The sequence below is a fragment of the Pinus tabuliformis genome, chromosome Q, assembly GCF_031772625.1.
Source record: "Pinus tabuliformis cultivar Carrire ecotype Pingquan chromosome Q, CPIR1, whole genome shotgun sequence".
Taxonomy (NCBI): Eukaryota; Viridiplantae; Streptophyta; class Pinopsida; order Pinales; family Pinaceae; genus Pinus; species Pinus tabuliformis.
Window position 1 is genome coordinate 961,722,064 of NC_142296.1, and position 21,923 is coordinate 961,743,986.

Consider the following 21,923-nt stretch of genomic DNA (forward strand, 5'->3'; position numbering starts at 1 on the left):
CTAAACCATATCTTACATGTAAGTTTTCAACTCGTTTTTAAATCAATTAAATATATTATATTTATTAGTTTTGTCTCACTGAATGTTAATTATCATCATCATAATAAACTTAAAATAAATAATTGCTTGTACAAAATATATTACACAAAGTAAAATACACTCATAGATATCCAAACCACATCTCACAAGTAAACTTTCAACTCGTTTTTTCCTAATTAAATAGGTTATATTTATTAATTAATATATTATAATTTAACAATTATATATTAAAAACATAATAATGAATTAAATTTTCTTTTTATCCTCAATTGAATATATTAGGTTTATTAATTAATATATTATAATTTAACAATTATATATTAAAAACATAACAATGAATTAAATTTTCTTATATAATATAATAAAATTAAAATAAATAATTACTTGTACAAAATGTATTACACAAAGTAAAATACACTGATAAATATCCAAACCATACCTCACAAGTAAGCTTTCAACTCGTTTTCCTGAATTAAATATATTATATTTATTATTTGAATTTTGAATATATATACATAGATTACACAAAGTAAAATACACTTGCAAATATCCAAACCACGTCTCACAAGTAAGCTTTCAGCTCGTTTTTTCCTGAATGGAATATATTATATTTATTATTTGAATTTTGAATATACATTATATTATATTTAGTGATTTTATTGATTTATAAATATTTTTTAATTTTATTTAAATTTTTTTAAATATTATTATAACAGGTTTATTAATATCAAATATAATTCCTGTAAAATTAATTTTAATAATAATTTTTTTTTTATTTTTAAAATCATTTTAAACTTCAAAAGAAATATCAATATTTCTCCATGATTCAGTTAGAATTAATGGAGAAATGGTTATGTGGTTGTAACGCATCTTCTTAGTTTAGGAGTTGTTCCTAGAATTTAGGAGGTTGTTTACAACTACCTATTTTTCAGTGATGTATTTAATATGTAATATTCATTCATGTAAGGCAGAGAGTGAATGTGAGCGAGAGTCTCCTCCTTGTATGTTGAGTGCAGTCTCCAGGTGGTGTTCTCACCTGTGAGCTGCAACTCCTTCTGATTAATTCAAAGTTTAATTATTTTTATCTTGGTATCAGAGCTTAGGGTAGAGGTAGCCTTAATTTTGTTTTTTTTTTTTCTGGGATGTATCATTAGTTGCACATCTGTACATGTAGAGATAGCTGTGTGATCAGGTGGAGCTGCAGTAACACCTGAAGCGAGAAGGCATCAGATGACTGATCATCACTGGAAGGGTTGGAGCGAAAATTCGGAGCGGATTTTTTTTTTTTTTAGGTGTAGTGATTGGCGCGGTTTTTTCAAGAACAGTCGCGCAAATTAGCGCGGATTTGGGGCTGTAAAACGCGCCAGAGAAAAGAACGATCATTTTGGCGCGGATCCGTGGTCGATAAGCGCGCCAAAATTCCTGCACTCCGTGAATTGTCATTTTCCGGAATTGGCGCGGGTTCTGCACTGTTTTGAGCGCCATCCCTTTCTTTCTGTAAATCTGCAATCTTTGTTGCAGATCGGAGTTGCCCGGTGGAGGCACGTGAAGGTTTCTGCTCGGTGGTAGCAGATTTGATTTGCCCGTTGGTGGCGAATTGAGGATCCTTGATCAGCTCGGAGGTAGCAGATCGGATCTGCCCGGTGGTGGCGAAGTGAGGTTCCGTGATCCAGATCGGACCTGCCCGGTGGTGGCGAATCAGAGCTCTGTGATCTGTTCAGTGGTGACAGATCGGTTTTGCCCGGTGGTGGCATAGTGAAGTCCCTGATCTGTTTGGAGACAGCAGATCGGACTTGCCCGGTGGTGGCACAGAGAAGTTCCTGATCTGTTCGGTGGTAGCAGATCGGACTTGCCCGGTGGTGGCCAGTTGAAGTGTTCAGTAGCGCGAAAATGAACAACAGTTTGGAATCATACCTCCACGAGTCTGGCAAGCTCGATGGAACGAACTTTCCAACTGGAAGTTCAAAATGCAAACCCTACTGGAGAGTGCGAACGCATGGGCGATCGTCTTGGGAAATGAACAGAGATCCGGAAATACAACCCAAGAACAGGATTGGGATAAAAGAGAAACAAAGGCAAAAGTCATACTGAAGATGTCTGTCAAAGACAACATTATCCCTCATATTCGAGATTGCAAGTCGGCCGCAGATATTTGGAGCAGGATCAAGGGTCTGTATGAGACACAGAACACAAATCGTGTTCTCGCACTCAAAGGAAAATTGTATGCACTAAAGATGAATGAGAATGAATCTGTTGATGGATTCACAGCCAGAATCAAGGATCTGAAAGACAAATTGGGATCCATTGGAGAAAAGGTATCAGACTCAGATCTAGTTACCCTCACACTGAACAGGATGACCGATGAATATCAGACATTCATCTCAGGGTTGTCAGCGAGGGAGAAAGCCCCCTCTTTTGATGAGCTGACAGCGATTCTGCTCCAGGAGGAGGAGCGAAGACAAAACTTGAAGACCCAGAGCAATGACCTTGCTCTGATGGCAAAGAAAAGACAGCACAGAGGAAAGGAGCGCCAGCACCAACATCAGCACCAGCAACCACAGCAGCAGCAGAAAGGGGTCAACTCCTTTCAAAGGAGACCATCTAGAGGTATGAATGATAACTTTGCTAAAAGATGTTTTTACTGTGGAAAGCCTGGTCACCAGATCAGAGAGTGTTATAAGAGGCAAACAGATGAAAGGAGAGGCAAACAGAAGAAGCATCAGGGGTGTTTTGCTGAAGAAGAGGAAGACCACAGCTATGATCTTCGGCTATTTACAGTCGACTGTGCACTTTCAGCATCAAGAGGAGATGAGGACAATACATGGTATGTCGATTCAGGCGCATCCTCGCACATGACTGGTAAGAGAGAATATTTTGAGTTTCTTGAAGATTCTACATGTGGATCCAAAATCTATTTAGGTGATGACAGTGGGTATGAGATCAAAGGTTGTGGGGATATTTCTGTGAAGCTACCCAGTGGTGATATCAAACATCTCAAAAATGTTCTATATGTTCCAGGAATTAAAAAGAATTTGATCTCTGTCTCTATGATAACAGATCAGGACATGCAGGTACAATTCTTCAAGAAAGGATGTGTCATTAAGGATAGCAAATTGGAGACAGTTGCAACAGGAGTACGCGTGGGGAATTTGTATAAACTGGATGCAAAGAGCATGCCACGACAGGCGATGGTTGCAGCAACATCAACAGCTGAGAATCTCTGGCACCAGAGATTTGGACATATCAATCTACAAGATCTCATCTTTCTTAAAAATAAAGGTATGGTCGATGGACTTCCTGCTTTACATAATATCAAACTGCAATGTGATGGATGTGCATTAGGGAAGATGCATAGAGATGAATTCCCTGTGCATGTCAACAGAAAACAAAGAGACATCCTAGAACTAGTGCATACAGATATTTGTGGACCTATGCAGAGTAGGTCTTTAGGAGGTGCATACTACTTTCTACTGTTTATAGATGATTGCACTAGGTTCTCTTGGGTGTATTTTTTAAGCAAAAAGAGTCAAGCTTTCCAATATTTTAAAGAATTCAAATCCATGATAGAGAACCAAACAGGAAAGAAGATAAATATTCTCCGCTCAGATCAAGGGGGGGAATACAGATTAAATGAGTTCATGAACTTCTGCAAGCAGCATGGGATTATACAGCAATTTACTGTGCCACACACTCCACAGCAGAATGGAGTAGCAGAGCGCAAGAACAGGACCCTTGTGGAGTGCGCGAGAAGTATGCTTCAAGGTAAGGGCATTTCTAATGGTCTTTGGGCAGAAGCCATTAATACTGCTGTTTATTTAAAGAATAGGAGTCCCACCAAATGTCTAGGCTTCAAAACCCCCTTTGAAGCATTGTTTGGACTCAAACCAGCAGTTGGTCATCTGAAAATATTTGGATCTAAAGCTTTTGCCCATGTACCGAAAGCAGATAGGAAAAAGCTAGATCCCAAAGCCTTGAAATGCATATTTGTAGGATATGGCACAGAATATAAAGCATACAAATTATATGATCCTGTGACTCACAAAGTGTTTGCAAGCAGAGATGTCATTTTTCATGAGCAGATAGGAGATGGAAAGGAAGACTCTAACAGTGACAACCACATTCCATTTCTAATAGAAGTGAACAGTGATGAAGAAGAAGAAGAGATGGAGCAGGAGCAGAAACAGGAAGAAGTAGTAGCAGATAGCTCAATAAGTGAGGATGCAGGCCCAGACAGTGCTGAAACAGGAAGAGTTGAGGTGAGTCCTTTACCGAGAAGATCAGGTAGATAGACTAGACTACCTGCAAAATTCAGAGACTATGCTTTAATGTCCAAAATTTTAAATATTGTAGAACCCTCAAATTATGAAGAAGCAAGTAGATCAGATGAATGGAGGGTTGCAATGCATGAAGAAATGGAATCCATATATAGAAACCATACTTGGGACTTAGTTGAGTTGCCAGAAGGAAGAACCCCTATAGGTTGTAAGTGGTTGTATAAACCTAAGATAAATGCAGAGGGTACTGTAGAAAAATTCAAAGCAAGACTGGTAGCAAAGGGTTATTCACAACAGGAAGGAATTGATTTTGATGACACCTTTGCCCCTGTAGCTAAACTTAATACAATTAGAATGCTAATCTGTTTAGCAACAAAGCATAAATGGAAGCTACACCAGTTAGATGTTAAATCTGCATTTCTGAATGGAGAATTAAAAGAAGAAATATATTTAGTACAACCTCCTGGTTTTGTGAAAAAGGGGAAGGAACATTTAGTGTGTAAACTCCATAAGGCACTTTATGGATTGAAACAAGCACCCAGGTCATGGTATGACAAAATTGATTCATTTTTTGTTCAGCATAGTTTCCATAGAAGCCTCAACGATCCAAATCTGTACACCAAGATGAATAATCAGAGGCAAATCATTTTGATTTCTTTGTATGTGGATGACATGATAATAACAGGAAATGCAAATAGTTTAATCAAAGAAATCAAGCAGCAAATGTCACAGGAATTTGAAATGAAAGACCTTGGTGATCTTCATTATTGCCTAGGATTGGAAGTGTGGAAAGATTCTGGTCAAACTTTTCTAACTCAAGGAAAGTATGCCAGAACCCTGTTGGAAAGATTCAGAATGGAACAGTGCAAAACAGCAGCAACACCATTGCAGCAGAACCTCAAGTTAAGCAGTGACGATGGTACAAAACAGGTGGATGCCACTTTGTATAGACAGCTAGTGGGAAGCCTGATATATCTTACAACAACTAGGCCTGATTTGGCATACTTTGTCAGTGTACTGAGCCAGTTTATGTCCAGACCACTCGACAGTCACTGGAATGCAGCAAAATGTGTGTTGAGGTACCTGAGTGGTACTTGCAATTATGGTATTTTATACACTGACATTTCTGATGTTACTTTAGCAGGTTATTCAGATTCTGATTGGGCAGGCAACGTGGATGATCGTAGATCTATCACAGGTTATGCATTTAGTATTGGATCCAGGGTTATTTCGTGGAGCAGCAAAAAGCAAAGCACTGTAGCATTATCGTCATGTGAAGCAGAGTACCAGGCGTTGTGTGCAGCTACATGCGAAGCCATTTGGTTGAGGAGATTACTTAGTGATGCAGGCGAAGGACAAAAAGCAGCAACCAGTATCAAAACTGACAATCAAAGCACAATAAAGCTTGCATACAATCCAGTTTTCCATAAGAATACTAAACACATTGACACTCAGTTTCACTTTGTCCGAGAAAAGATACAGTCAAAGGAAATTTGTGTGGATTATTGTAATACTTGTGATAATATAGCTGACATTTTTACTAAGCCTCTAGGGCGAGTAAAGTTTGAGTTATTTAGAGGGATGTTAGGTGTGCAAAATAACCCTTTCTCCATTAAGGGGGGGAGTTAGAATTAATGGAGAAATGGTTATGTGGTTGTAACGCATCTTCTGATTAATTCAAAGTTTAATTATTTTTATCTGATTCTCTGTTATCCCCCTGAACCTCAGTTCACTCAAAGTCATATTGCCCAAGGCATTGTCAATGTCTACATTGATATTTCTTTGGTCGGAACATCATTTTCTCTTCAATGTGCTATTCCTCCTCTTCTTCCATGTCCACTATTCGTGAAAGGTTCCCCTTGTGTTTTATTTTACCTGTAGGAGAAGTCTCGGAGTTTACTTATTAATTTTAATAAAACCTTGAAAGTCTTGCATCAAGTTCTCTGTAGAGGACAGCGTGCTCTTCTCATGTAACTGCAAAGAACTTACCAGTGCAATCCCTCTCTGTGGTGAGATCTTTTTGTTGTTCAATGGCCATGGCAATATATTCTGGACAATTCTTTATTCTATGACAGATTGCCCTTTATAATTCATTCCATTCACATTATCTTGGGTCCTGGGGGCTCTAGTGATAAAATATTGAAAAAACTTAGCTTCATTCATTTTCAAAATCTTCTATGACAGATTGCCCTTGAGAATTCATTCCATTGACAGTATCTCGGTTCCTAGTGGGTCTAGTGATAAATCTTGAAAAAACTTGGCTTCTTTCATCTTCAAACTTTTCAGATTTTGAACCCTTACCAATTTGACTTCGTATTATCCTTCGTAGACATTGTGCAAGGTGCCTTACCATTTTGACTTCGTATTATCCTTCATAGACACTGTGCAAGGTGTTCCAAGCATTCTTTGATTTTTGGTACACCGGCAATGCTGGTTAAGATTAACACAACCAACGCAGATTGTATACGGAATATAGCCCGCTTATCCCTTTTCTGGTTATCATTTAGCTTATTTCCTTGGTGTACTGTTAAAGCACTTAAAGGCAGTTTGATCTGCGTGTTCAGTAAACCCAATGATAGAGACCTTGGGACATCGGACATCAACGGACTCTTCATTCTGATTCATTTTAATTGTCGAATATCCATAATTTTCTCATGCAAACTGTGTAATCTGCAGGGGATAGTTGCCATTCGCCATTGTTCCTTGCAACAATTCTTGCATAAAATCTCCTTACAGTATTAGTTGTAATACCAAGCTAAAAATCTTAAAGAAAACGATGAACTAATGAAGAAAATAAGAGAGTGCTGATGTACAAATATACAAAGTATATTCGCTCTTAGACAATAAAAGAGCAAAGATAGTTTTGCAAGGTAAAACGAGGCAGAAACTAGCATATTATAAACTGAATTAAAAGTAGGCACTCGTTTGTGCATTGAGAGATTTAGAGGGTATAACATGCTGCAGCTGCAGTGCCTGTAATAAAACCGACGCTCATTCTACAACAAAGGGGTTTTTGCCACAATTACATAGGCTAATAGATTCCTTTGTAAGACAAAAATCAAGTGAACTTCCTAGAGAGGAAGACCGAAACAAATTAATTATATGCTAATTTTTCTTTTAACAGAAATATCAAATATCACTGGAAGTGGAACTAAAATACCAAACTGCTCTTTAACTTCACTGGCTGCTCCTTCTATGACATTTAAGTGTAAGTTGGTGGTTGGCAGGGACTAATAAAAATAAGCAACGAGCATTTGGTGTTATAATCCAAACGCAGGATCAACCATGTTGTCCTTGTCTTCTCAACCTGAATGTAAACGATATCAATTATAAATCACAATTCGTAAGGCACGAAGGTCCTTATCAACTGTTTTGTAGATAAGTTCTCCCCTTCTGGTTTTTAATTTTCCTCCTTATCTGGAGAAATCCATGAAGCAATGACGATTATATTACAAATTTTGATGGCTCTATTACTTGACCAGTCAATGCCATTCTATATTTGATTGAAATATCAGTTTAAGTCCATAATTATCATTATTAATTTGCTTTATTTTCCCTGCTGCAGAATGCACGATACCTAGCGTCAAAACGGGGCCTTGATGTCACAAGCGCAGTTGTAGGTGCCTTAAAAGAGGCCGGCTATGATAAAATGACTGAACGAGTGCTTATCCAATCTGATGACAGTGCTGTTCTGCGGAAATTGAGGCAAAATACCACTGGTTATAAGCTTGCTTACCACATAGCAAACCCTAATGTTACTGTCCCAGATTCATCAATCAAGGAGATTAAAGAGTTTGCTGACACTGTGACGCTTTCCAGGAACACAATTCTTACTTCCTCTGAATTCTTCCTCATCAATGACACGGATATTGTAAGCCGGATGCATCTTCACAATCTCACGGTGTTCGTATTTCGCTTGAGGAATGAGTTCCCCAGTCTAGCATTCGATTATCTTGCAGATCCAACAATGGAAATCAACACCTTTGTAAATGTTGTTAAAGTAGATGGTCTTATAACTGAATTTCCAGCCACAGCCCGCGCATATATGAGTAAGTAGTAATTAAATAGTCCCGCTGCTTGCTTTTCTGCATTGTAGTCCAATAATAATTTAGGTGTCTGTATGCATTGTTTGCACATTTAATCACTATGCTTAAGTTCAATTATTGGTTTAGTTTGATTGAATATTACTTTATTTTTATTTAACCCACCAAATGAAGAGACAATAATCTAATGATCATCTCAGTACTTGCTGCTTAATATTTGTCATTTATATATAAATTTAAATTCTAAACCTTCTACTTTTTCCTACTCCAAATGATATGCTTTTGTTTCAGCATCAGACCCGATGCCTTTCTAATTAACAGCTTCTGTTTTGTTTTGTTTGATTTCATTTGATGACAGATAATGCTTGTCTTCATCCTAGAAGAAAGAGTGATTATTCAATGTTCTTGGTTGAACCTGGAGCACTTTTAGCTGTCATGCCTCCTTCAAAGTTACCTGTTGTGGCTCCAGCTCCAACTCTAGAAGATGTGATAGATCCTCCATTGCCATCTGCCGCTGTTGCACCAGCTACAAATAATTCAGTCGCATCTGCGCCAATAAAAGCTGCAACTTCTAAAAATGGCCATCCAAATGTTAATGCCTACTATAATCATTTGTTCTCGTCTATGTCTATTCTATTCAGTATGGTCATTCTTCTATTTTTCGACTTTCTTTGAATTGGAGGTGTTTCGTAGCAAGGCATTCTCCTCTTGTATCAACATATACATACATAAACTGTAACAATGCTTATCGTGGGATGTGTCTTCTTCGTCGATGGAGCTTCTGGTTTTATCTTGAAATATTTTTGTTTATTCTCTATTTGTAAGTAGATAATGCAATTTCTTTTTCCAAATTCATAAACGGCCATTCTTATCTCAAAAATGATTCAGGGCGATGAACCCAGACTATCGGAGGGATATATTACTGTTTGCTTTCAGAGACAATTTTGTATTCTTTTAAATCCGGAGTGGCAGAGTTTTTAATGAACTTATTTTAAATTTACACATGAATTTGTTCAGTCATTTAGATGATATTGCGAGTCATGATTGAGGAACCGAATTGATGTGGGTCAGAAAATTAGATTTGTGGTTAAAATTGGTTTTTGGGAGTTTGTATGGTTTGATCATTTTGTTAGGGGAGTTTTAAATTTTGTATTTATTAATTCAAATCTGACGATGTAGATGAGGAGTAGAGTGGGCCATAGGGTAAGATATCGAGTAGAGTCTTGGCTGATAGGATAAGATATTTTGTTAAGGTATTTATGGTAAAAAGTTAAATTGTATGGGTTCAAATTTAGTTATGAGTGTGGGTTGGTGTGGTCTAAATTTATCTATCTTATTTTATTTTTTAAGGAAGTCTTCTCAAAAGGACTTAAATTTATCTATGATTTATGTTTTTTCTTTTTCTTTTTTCTCTTATGTTCAGATAAACATATTGTGATCTAGATTTAAACAGGAACGCAACAAATTATAGAGATAACTATAAATACAGAGATGCAGTAGAAATAATATTTCATTTCATTAACGTAAAACACTGAAATATGTTTACAAACAGAAATTGAAATAAACTAGCTCGAGCAATGGTAGCTTATCTCTGAGGAGAGATGTGGCAACTTCATGCCTCTGAATTGTCTTACAATGAGACTCAAAGCTTTATTTATTGTTGAGAAACAATGGAAAACTCTAAACATCCAAAAACCTAACCCTAGGAGATAAAGCGCCAAACTATGGGCCCCGTTTTGAGTAAATTGGTACATCAACTTCTCGGGGTCATAACTTTGGTATATGATCTTTGTTTGACGCGCACAATACATTGTTAGAAAGATTTATCCGAGGACTACAACTTTGGGAAGAGCAACATCAATCCATTAATTCATGTCGTTCTCAGTTTTTCCAAAAAACGTCGTTTAGGGCTTCAAAATGGCTCTAGAAGTTTAGGACCCGAAAAAACTGCTAAAAATAGTAGATTGTGCTACAATTAAGGAAACTGAAAAACTAAAAGAAACAATGGTGGATGTCCAAGTGGAATTGGTGGGTGGCCATCAGTATCCATCTGGATCATTCCTCCCCCCTTAGGAAGTAATGGTCTCCATTGTGCTCAGTTCCTCTATGAAGTGAGGAAACTTCTGCTAAACTTGGTCTCTGGTGAGCCACTTTTCATGGTGAAGGAGTTGGCATGCTTTGACAACTCAATACAGTTGGATCTTCTGTTGGTGAGTGTGCTTGATCTGCATGTCCATGATTCGATCAGTTGCAGCTTGTTCTATGCAATCTGGATTTAACTCTGTTGGTGTGAATTGTTCTGCAATGTCAGATGTGTCTAGTAATGGTGGAAAGTATTGCCGAAGGTGGTCCACATTGAACATTGGGTGCAGGCCAAGGAATGGGAGAATGCTGAGCTCAAATGCATTGTCTCCCACAACCTTGGTAATGGTGTAAGGACCATATCAGAGTGGTTTGAGTTTCTGATAGACTCCGGTAAGACATTCCTTTTGCAAATGCAACCAGACTTTGTCGTCCACCTGAAACTTGTGATGCACTCGATGTTTAACATGTCGCTGTCTGTACTTGGCATTTGATTTCTCTAGAATGTCGTGGACCTGCTAGTGGATATGTTGGATGTGCTCAATGAAGTTGTTTGCCTTATCTGTTTCGGATTGGACATGAGTTGAATCTGCCTGAGAAGCTGCAAATGGCATGGCCACATCAATGGGACATAGTGGCTGGAATCCCAAGCCCACCTGAAAAGTTTTGTGGCCGGTCGAGCTGTGGAGAGCCTGGTTATAGCTGTGCTGAATATAAGGGAGGCTTTCATCCCATATGCGTGGATGCTTTGAGTTGTACATGCACAGAATGTGTACAATCATCATGTTGACAACCTTTGTCTGGCCATCAGTTTGGAGATGGAAGGTTGTGGACTTAGTGAGTTTGGTGTCCAACATCGACCAGAAACTGGACCAAAATGTACTGAGGAACTTACTGTCCCTATCTAAGATGATAGATTGTGGGATCCCAAAGTGTACCCACACTCATTTAAAGCAGATATTAGCAGTGGCTTTTGCTGTGATATTCTTTTTGCAAGCCGCCATAATGGCCATCTTCAAGATCATGTTGACGACCACAAAAACACAGTCGTTTCCATGCTCAGTAGAAAGAAGGCCCGACATGTAATCCATGGATATGGATTCCCAAGGTCGACTAGGGGTAGGCAGCTGAGTATAGAGACCTTGCTTCTTGATGGTCAGTTTGGCAATGGCGCAAACAATGCAGGATCTGATGTACTTTTCGACATCTTGTCGAAGACTCGGCCAATAGAAATACTTCTGCAGTACTGCCACCATTTTCTTGACCCTGAAATGCCCAGTAGCTCGACTGTAATGTGCTTCCCAAATCATCTTGGCATGTTCGCTTGAAAGAACACAAAGGTGACTCAGGTGGCATAACAAGGCATCCTAAAGGTGAAAATCTGGAAGATGTTGACCCTCCAAGAGTGTCTGATATGTGTGGCCGAATTTTGGGTCGCTTTTGTAGAGAAGTGGCCAATCAGAAGTCTCGTGCCCATAAGAGTTGAGTATGGTGGTTAACTCCATGATCAGTGGTTGACTTAGGCAATCTGCAACATTATTGGTGCTTCCCTTCTTATACTTGATATTCAAATGGAACTGTTGCAGGTATGTGGACCACTTCTGATGGCGATCATTCTGTAACTTCTCTTGGGTCTATATGAACTACAGGGGTTGGTGATCTGTGTGGATGAGCGTTTGCTTCCCCAAAATGTAATGCTTCCATTGTCGGCAGGCCTGCACAATGGAATACATCTCTTTGTCATAAGTGGGATACTTCCAAACTGTCTCTGAAAGTGTCTCACTGTGATATGCCATTGGATTTCCATGTTGAGTAAGGACTGCACCAATAGCATAGTCAGAGACATCTATCTCAATCTCAAATGGTTGTTGCAAGTCTAGTAATGCGACCATTGGCACCGAGCAGAGGCGATGTTTCAACTCTGTGAATGCTTTCTGTTGAGATTCAGACCAAAAGAATTTTTCTTTCGCTCCTCTCTTGCTGACTTGACTTAAGGGCCAAGTGATATGAGAAAATCCCAACACAAACCTGCGGTAGAAGTTGGCAAGACCTAGAAAGTTGCAGAGGTCTATCAGAGTGGTTAGAGATGGCCAATCTTGAATGACTTGGATCTTGGATGGATCCACATGCAACCCCCCGTTCATCAATAATATATCCCAAATACTGAACTTGGGTCATGCCTAAAGTGCATTTCTCCAAATTGGCACATAAGTTGTGTTGCCACAGTGTTTGGAGAACCTGTTGGATGTGGTGGAGGTGCTCTTCCCAACTCTGGCTGAAGATCAAGATGTCATCCAAGTATACCACTACAAATGAGTTGGTGAGTAGCCACAAGATGTCATCCATTAGCTTTATGAAGGTTGCAGGAGCATTCGTCAAGTCGAAAGGCATAACCAACCATTCAAAGAGGCCCTCCTTGGCTTTGAAGGTAGTCTTCCACACATCGGAGGGTTTGATTAGTACTTGGTGATATCCTGACTTCAAATCGATCTTGCTAAAATATTTTGCCCCCTTCAGTTTGTCCAGAAGGTTATCAATCTGTGGGATCAGGTACCTATTTCGGACAGTGATCTTGTTCAGCGCCTGATAGTCAATACAGAGTCTCCAAGTCCCATCCTTCTTTTGTACCAACACGATCAGGCTCCCATAGGGCGATGAACTCGGTTAGATGTGACCTTTCTGCAGCAGCTCCTGAAACTGCCTCTTGATTTCATCGTTCTATAGAACAAAGCACTGATAGATTGGTCCATTGGGCGGCAGCGCACCCGGGGTCAGATCGATGGAGTGTTTGACCTAACAGTGCAGAGGAACCCTTGCGGAGGAGGTGAAGATGTCTTTGTACTCCTCCATGACCTTGTCCATCTGTAGTTGTCATGCGGAGGGGCCATGTCTGGAGGTTGTGGCCACCGTCTTCTTCTTTCCTTGAGGGTGTATCATCAAGAAAACAAATTTCTCAGTTTTGGAAATGAGCTTACTGCATTGTTTTGTAGTAACCAAAGAGATGGCAGTAGGCGGTGCTACCTCTGGTATCCTGTACAACTTATTTCCCAAAGTAACAATAACAGCAGTAAGCTCAATAACAACATGTCACTTCCACAAGTATGGTTGGCTTAATAATACATCACAAACATCAAGGGGAGCAACATCACACAATACCTCATCTGTGAAAGGCTTGATGTTGTATGGAAGGCGACACTATTGGCTCACGCGAAAATCTTGTCTTTAGTGAAGCCACCTAATGGTGTACGGTTGTGGATGTGCTATGGTCAGTAAGCCCAATTGCTTCACGACCTCTATCAAAATGAGATTATTTTGGCTCCCATTGTCGACAATGAAATGTACTTGGGAGCCCTTTACCCACATCTGGGAGTGGAAGAGGTGCTCCTCCTCCTTTGGATCTTCAGGTTCCTCCTTCTGGATCTTCATGGTTGCAATGGTGGCGTTGGGTTCCGCATCGATAATCTTCTTCCCTTTGTCATTCCCCTTATCGGGTTCTAACTCAGAGTCGGAACATGCATCTGATTCTGAAGGCTTTAGCTCGACCACCAGTGACTACTTGGCACGACACTCACTTGTTTTGTGAATGGAGCTCTTATGGAACTCACACCACTTTGTTGTGTCCTTCTTCGGCTTCGCGGTGTTGTTCTTTGATTGCGGCTTTGGCTAGTTGTCTTGAGCCACTCCGCCTTGGCTTTGTCCATTGTTCAGTAGTTTGGGGGCGCCTTTCCCTTGCTTCGGATTTGCAAATCCAAAGTCTCACGTCTTTTGTTTAAACTTCTGCTCGATCTTGACAGCGTATCGGTAATACCGTGCCGAGCGAGGAGATGTCCAGGAACTCCATCTCTTCCTGGATGTACCTATGTAGGTAGCTAGGGTATTTAAGTACCAAATGCAGCTCATAATCCTTGATACCCAACTTTGTGCGAAGGGTATGAAAAATATTGGTAAACTCTGACACATCTTGGTCCCTTCCCTGCCGCAGTGTGGTCCACTTTATGTATTTATCCTCGTTGCTTCTAATAGGGTAGTATTGCTCCTTGATGGCATTCTGGAATGAATTCCAAGTGGGTGCGGTTGAAAACAGTGAGGCCGTACTTTCATCCTTCTGCTCGCAGTAGGTTTTCCACCAGTGCTTGATGTGTGGAGCGGCTTTGAGAAGAGTGAAAGTAATTTTTTCCCTTGTAGAAAAATCATGAACAGAAAAATACCCTTTTAGTAGATTTAACCATTTATCTACAATGTCTGCATCTATCTCACCCTCAAATATGGGAATGTCAAAGTTAACTTGTACCTTAAAGGGTTTGGAGCTTCCATAGTAGCTACTGGAAGTAGATGTGTCGCCCCTAGGCAGCCGCTGAAGGATCTATGCAAAGTTGTCCATCCTCGTATTCCTTTTTCGCTCGAGGGCCTCTTCGAGCATGATTTTGATAGGATCTCCTAACCCCTCATCTTTCTTTTCATCCTCCAGGGAGGCCATCGGGATTTGTGAGACTGGTCTTGCAAAGGTTCGACCAGTTCAAGCCCTAACTCTTTATATCCTGACCTCATTGGAGACATGAAAAGAAAAACAAAGAAAGAGTAGACTCCTATGATACCAGTGATCCAGATTTAAACAGGAACGCAACAAATTACAGAGATAACCATAAATACAGAGATGCAACAGAAATATTACTTCATTTCATTAATGTAAAATACTGAAATATGCTCACAAACAGAAATGGAAATAAACTAGCTCGGGCAATGGTAGCTTATATCTGAGGAGATATGTGGCGGCTACATGCCTCTGAACTATCTTACAATGAGGCTCAAAGGTCTATTTATTTTTGAGAAACAAGTGAAAACCCTAAACATCCAAAAACCTAACTCTAGGAGATGAAACTCTAAATTATGGGCCCCATTTTGGGTAAATTGGTACATCAACTTCCCAGGGTCGTAACTTTGGCATACAATTTTCGTTTGACGCGCACAGTACCTCGTTAGAAAGATCTATCCGAGAACTGCAACTTTGGGAAGAGCAACATCGGTCCATCGGGCTCCCATTTTTCCCAAAAAAACGTCATTTAGGGCCTCAAAACGACTCCGGAAGTTCAAGACCCGAAAAACTGCTAAAAAAAGTAAATTGTGCTACAATTAAGAAAACTAAAAAACTGAAAGAAACAATAATGGGGGTCCATGTGGAATTGGTGAGTGGTCACCAATATCCACCTTGATCATATTGTCACATATTGCCTGATCTTAACGGGAATCAATTTCTAATTTCTCGGAATATGTAAATCCACTATATGGATAGGTAGATCTAGATCCATTCTATGAGTCTCAGGCATACATAGTCCTACTTGGGATTAGACGACAAAACTTGTGGGGACTATTATCACTCCAGGAAGCTCTCCTAGGTTGTAGATCAGAGATGCCTAGTAACATACAAATCTTCAATATTGTTTTCTGAACTATTGGAATGGATGATGGTTTGGGTCAAGTCAGATGACTGTTTCAACTTTTTTTTCACTCCAAACATGCATGAACACCCTCAGCTTTACAAGGCTTTAGACCACTAATGCTCAATAGTTTATAGATTTAATGGATAGATGGAGAATACTAGAGATGCATACATAAACATATATGAATGGCTAGCTATAGGAAGTAAATGAAGCTTGCAAATCTAATTTATCAACGTAGAGATAAGATGACAGTTATCTAGAATTAGACACACAAGAAAACATGAATAACCTATTCCATTGCAAGTGTAGAATAGAGGAGAAAATGGGAATTGAACATGTAACAACAAAAGAAGCTTATATTGCTAGAATGAAGATGAGATGCTTAGAGGAGCAGAGTCTCCACAGTCTCCAAAAGTTGAACCTTTGATCCTCTGAACTTTCAACCTTTTACTGGCCTTTTACAATGTTCTCGAACCCTCTAAGACTCGAGAGGTCTTAATCTATCCCCTCTATCTTTTTAACTGTTTGATACCATAACTAGGCACGCATGAGCTCGAAGATTTCTTTTTCTAACAGCAGTAACCAAATTATGGTAAATGTGTTGTGCTGTTGGGTGGCTTGCTCATGCCAGCGATGCTCCATGATCATTTGTTGGTTTGGCTATGTTCGTTGTTGCCTTTCCCCTTTCGGCCTTCTGTCTCCCGGTCTCTGTCTCCCAACCTTTGTTTCTTGGCCTCTGTTCTGTAACAGAATGTTGCCTTGGGCCCTTTGACATCCTTTCGAATACCAAAAATGATTGTTTTCTGTTTTACATAGAAAAAACGCTGCAACACTGTGAAATCCCACCAAGCTCTATTCATTCCGAACTTCAAAAGCCCTTAAATATGGTCTATTCCTCTATCGGGTCCGTCCTGAATCGCTATCTCAAGTCGCTTTCGTCCTGCTCCAAGGTTTCCTTTCGTATTTTGAAATACACTAAAAAACACTAAAAATCTTGAAAAAATGGCTTTGGCAGATCTGAAATATTATATATTTTCATTCTCGAACCCCTTCGGGTCCAAGTTTTATCGCATCAGCATTGTCTTTTAATATTTCATTAAATAACGAAAATATACAAAATACATAGGAAAATGCCTTTCAGCGGATCTCAAATATTGTGCAATACTATTTATATGACCGTCAGGTCCAATTCATCGGATCACACCTATGCATGTATAAAGGCCCTGCTCCATGATGTTTCCCCCAACTGCGATATCGCGATGCCATTGATCGCAATCACATATCACTCACGCCCCGGGCCGATGGTGAGCGCTCTATTGTGTTGGCCAATTGCGATTCTGCGATGCAACGTGGGCCGTCAATCTGCGTGCTTGTTCGACGGTCCACGTTGACTCCGCCGATTGCCATTGCAAGCTTCATATGGTCCGCCCTGAATCCACCAATTTCCACCACCGATTGCAACCCGCTAATCAGATCTAGACCGTTGATCGGCCAGATCTGACGACTACTGTGCATTCACTTGTTTTATGCCTCTGATACTTTGTTTTTCACTATTTTTATGTGTTTTTGGCCTTCCGATAGTGTTTTTCCGCCATTCTAAGGGCTCTTGGCATGCGATTGTTTTGATCTTTTAAATGATCTTACTAGCTTTTGAAGACTTAGGAAGCATATTTGGATCCATTTTGGACCATATGCCAACAGGGCTAACACTAGCTCTTTCTGGGGATGAAAGCCTCCCTGTGAGGTTTCAAGAACTGCAGACCAATGCCTTTCTTGTAAAACCAAAATCAAATCTATCTCCTAGTGTTCCATTGGGCATGGAGTTTATTTTGCATAGAAAATGAAAACTTAAAAACATATTTACAATATCAAGGCTTTAAAGCCTTAAATGAAATAAAGTTTCAAGAATCGCCCATTGACTGGGCCACCAAAAACATTTTCTCCTTTGAGACTGTGCAGAATAAAGGTATTGTTATGCTGAATTTGAGCGATGACAAACAAACATGTCCATAAGGAGTCAAACTTACCATGATTACCTTTCTCTTCCTTCAATGCATCCCATTTGAGAACCCAGTGACCAACTTGGAAACTGTCCACCTTTGCTTTTCTATCAAAGGTTTCTTTGATCTTCTTCTGATGAATTCTTGACTTCTCAACCAATTGTTCTCTGATCTGTTGTAATTCAACCAAGTTACTCATTCTCCATGCCATGTCATTTTCTTTTTTGGCAGGTTTATAAGGTACATCATTATGATCAAAAAGCTTCTCTAGGGGCACCAATCCTTTGGGTATATGGTTACTAGGCAGCTGAACAATGCTATCCTGACCAATCTTGTCCTTTAGCTTGGACTGGTTGTATTCTTCAATGGCTTCGTTTTCTTGGTTAATGTATATTTCAACAAATTCATTAAAGACTTGTAAAATCCTATTAATTTCATCATCATCTTCAAAAACTTTCCAGTATTTGACATTGTCAGGCAAAGACAGTCTATATTTCACTTGAAATTCATAAATCAATTTAGGAGGAAAAGGAGGAATAAACGTGCTCGCAGACACAGCAAGGTAGTTAGCAAGTTGGTTCTTCATTCTAGGGATGTAAGAAATGTTGAAACTATTGAAAGAGCCCTTGAGCTTCCATACCTCATCTTTGTACCCTTTCAGCCTTGGATGCTTTGCTTGGAAAGTTTTATTGATTTGCTGAATGATAAGGTCTGTGTCTCCAAATACCTTCAAACCTTTGATGTCCATTTCTTTAGCAGCGTTTAACCTCAATATCAAGACTTCGTACTCTGCTATGTTATTTGTGACCTGAAAAGTTAACTTGAAAGATAAATGAATGCATTCCTATGTGGGGGACACAAGGACTACACCAGCCCCTGCAGCGTCCTTAGAGAAAGCTCCATGAAAGAACATGTCCCAAATTTGTGGGCCTTCTTCCTCTGTGATCCGGCAAACCGGTTTCCTAAGCTGCATGGAGGCCAAAAGGGCTTCTTCAATCTGAAGAATACAGGCTCCAAAATCAGTGTCAACAGTGTAGATGGGATGATTAGTGGGATTCTTCTAATCACTGATGATATAATCCAACTGAGCTTCTTTGTATAATCTCCTGCTCTCACCTCCAAAAACTGGGACAGTAGCGTAGGACAGATCATTTTGCAATGTTCCACCTAATCTCTTGATCCAACCTCTAGAGAGCAACATGCCGAACTTGGGGGGTACATCTGCTACCATAATATCCATCATCATGCTTTTCATGGGCAGCTGAGACAAAGTGATGGCTAGGTCTTTGATTAATCCCAAACATTTCACTTTTCTAGAGTCAAAAGAAAACAGATCATGATAAGCTTGGTAATGTCAAGACCCAATTCATCCATGATAGCCTTAGGCATTAGATTATGGTTGGCTCTTGTGTCCAGAAGGCAGTTGTGAAGGATTTTGTCATGAATAGTCAGAGAGACATAGAACGATGGGGAGCTGTCATCATAATTTTCAATCATTAGGCTAAGAAAAACAACTGGTTTGTCATCTTGCATATTTACATAGTCAGTGGAGGCTTGGATGGCTTTAGGCTCAGGGGCCTTGAGGATAGATCTCTTGAAGGACTCATTCTTCACTAGTTCAATAAGAGGTATAGGTATTCTTAGCTTCTGGATTTCTGATTCAAAACTGAAAGGAGAAGGAGACTTGTCACGGCCTCTTACTTCGTGAGCTGGAGCTTTGAGGATGATGGGATCAACTGTTGTTTGTTTCTGCTTATTAGCTTGTTGTATTGCAGGGAAAATAGCTTTCTGAACATGGGTTTCCTTGGCATTATTCATCTTTGACGTCAGATCATATCTGTGCGATCATTAGTTTGCATAATAGCTTCACCATCCCACTCTTGGCTGATCTGGTCATTGAATAATGACTTTTCATATGCAACTAAGGTCAAAAAGGAGGCACTGCCTTTGTCTTCCATACAATGGATCTCATCATCTTCTTCAAACTGCTCTTCTTCCATGACTACATTTTAAAAAGGGGTCTTCACCCTTTGGTCTTCATTGGCATCTTTGATTCTTTGCAAAATTTGCAGTTGCTCATTAACTCTTCTATATGAATTTGGATTTCTAAGAGCAAAGGTATTAGGAACTCTTCCTTTCCCAGGGTGCTGCTCAACCTTTAATTTGGAGATTTCAGAGGCTAATGACTCTATCATCTTGGTCATTTTATCGATCTTAGGATCTGAAGATGATGAAGATTCGCCCCTCTATCTCCTTCTATCAACATTCCCCTCGAGCTTCTCCACAACCATGATGTTTGATTCTACTTCCAAGGTTGCATCTTGCATATCAGCCAAGGTAGCACATCGTCTCTCCCTCAATAGTAGACAGAAGTCAGAATCAAAGGCACTGGCATAGATGAGTTTAGCAGAGGTAGTGGTGGGTTTTACTTCAGCTGGTATCTTTTGTACATGCGGTTAAACTTCTTATTAAAATCAGACAACAACTCATCATTTTCCCTCTTTAAGTTGCCAAACTCGGTGTGGTAGTAGAGTAGATCCTTCTTATCCCCCCAATGCTTTAGGAATACATCATCTAAAGCCTCAATATCTGCTATAGACCTTGGGGTCAGTTCTCTGAACCATTTTCTAGCCTCTCCATCTAGGCTTTGGACAAAGACTTTCATCCATACATCATCTTCACTAACGTCCAAGTTATAAACATAGCTATAGAATGATTCAAAATGATTTTTAGCTATAATACCTTCAGTCCCAGTGAACTTAGGCATATACTTCTGATATTCTCCAGTAGGCATGGCATTCACAGGAGTGGGCAGTACTAAAAGTCCATACCTAGCAGCTATGATTCTTTCCATTTTGGTAGGTGTTTGTGGTCCCACCATAGCTGTGATGGCTATAAGGGTACTGGAAGTCTGAATGACATAGGGTTGAGGAGTGACTGATAAGACTAAAAGAGTATGATGGATAGGAGGTGAGCTTTCCTTTGGGCTTACAACAAAAGGAGAACCTAAAGAATAAGGAGCTTTATGAATTTCTCATATTTTTTCTTCACTGCTAGTATTAGATGCTATACTCTCAACATGTATTTGTTCTATTACTGGACTTCCTTGACGAAATATAGAATATTGTTTAGAACTACTTGAACCTGATGCTCTTTTCTGCAACACCTTTCTTTCTTTGATGATTTTTTCACGTTCAGGCACTGGGTCATCTTGTGGCTTCTGAGGATTTCTTTGAGTATACCTTACAAATTTAGCTAGAACTATGAAGTGGAGTCGCCAAGAGGTTTGTCCTTCTGTAGAGTCGCCAGATAGATGATTACAACCGAAAAAGTTCCCAGACTTTGTCTATCATCAAAGTTGGATCTGTATCATCTCCCAGGGAAGCTGAGCTTCAGTCTCCTCTCCCTGGTAACCACACTAATTATGTTATCACTCCAAGAATCTCTCCTAGGTTTTAGCTCGGAGATGCCTGGTAACATATAAATCTTCAATATTGTTTTATGAACTATTGGAATGGATGATGGTTTGGGTCAAGTTAGATAACTGTTTCAACTCTGTTTTCATTCAAGACATGCATGAACATCCTCAGCTTTATAAGGCTTTAGACCACTAATGTTCAATAGTTTATAGATTTAATGGATAGATGGAGAATACTGACCGTACCAGCAGATGCATACATAAACATATATGAATGGCTAATTACAGGAAGTAAATGAAGCTTGCAAATCTAATTTATCAACACAGAGATAAGATGACAATTATCTGGCATTAAACACAAAAGAAAACATGAATAACCTATTCAAGTGCAAGCTTAGAACAGAAGAGAAAATGGGATTCGAACATGTAACAACAAAAGAAGCTTATATTGCTAGAATGAATATGAGACGCTTAGATGAGAAGAGTCTCCATAGTCTCCAAAAGTTGAACCCTTGATCCTCTAAACTTTCAACTTTTTATAGGCCTTTTACAATGCTCTCGAACCCTCTGAGGCTCGAGAGGTCTTAATCTATCCCCTCTATCTTTTTAACTGTTTGATGTCATGACTA

The 21,923-nt window shown here is 39.6% G+C and overlaps 1 protein-coding gene across 1 annotated transcript in view; it reads left to right on the top strand.

Moving 5' to 3' along the window:
* LOC149222677 (glycerophosphodiester phosphodiesterase GDPDL6-like) overlaps positions 1-9,356 on the top strand; it is a 378,163-nt gene extending 368,807 nt beyond the window's left edge. Inside the window, exons 8-9 of the mRNA XM_089385570.1 lie at positions 7,879-8,362; positions 8,715-9,356. Of these exons, the coding sequence (XP_089241696.1) occupies positions 7,879-8,362; positions 8,715-9,031 (801 nt within the window). The 3' untranslated portion in view covers positions 9,032-9,356. The remainder of the gene's footprint in view (positions 1-7,878; positions 8,363-8,714) is intronic.
* The last annotated feature ends 12,567 nt before the right edge of the window (positions 9,357-21,923 follow it).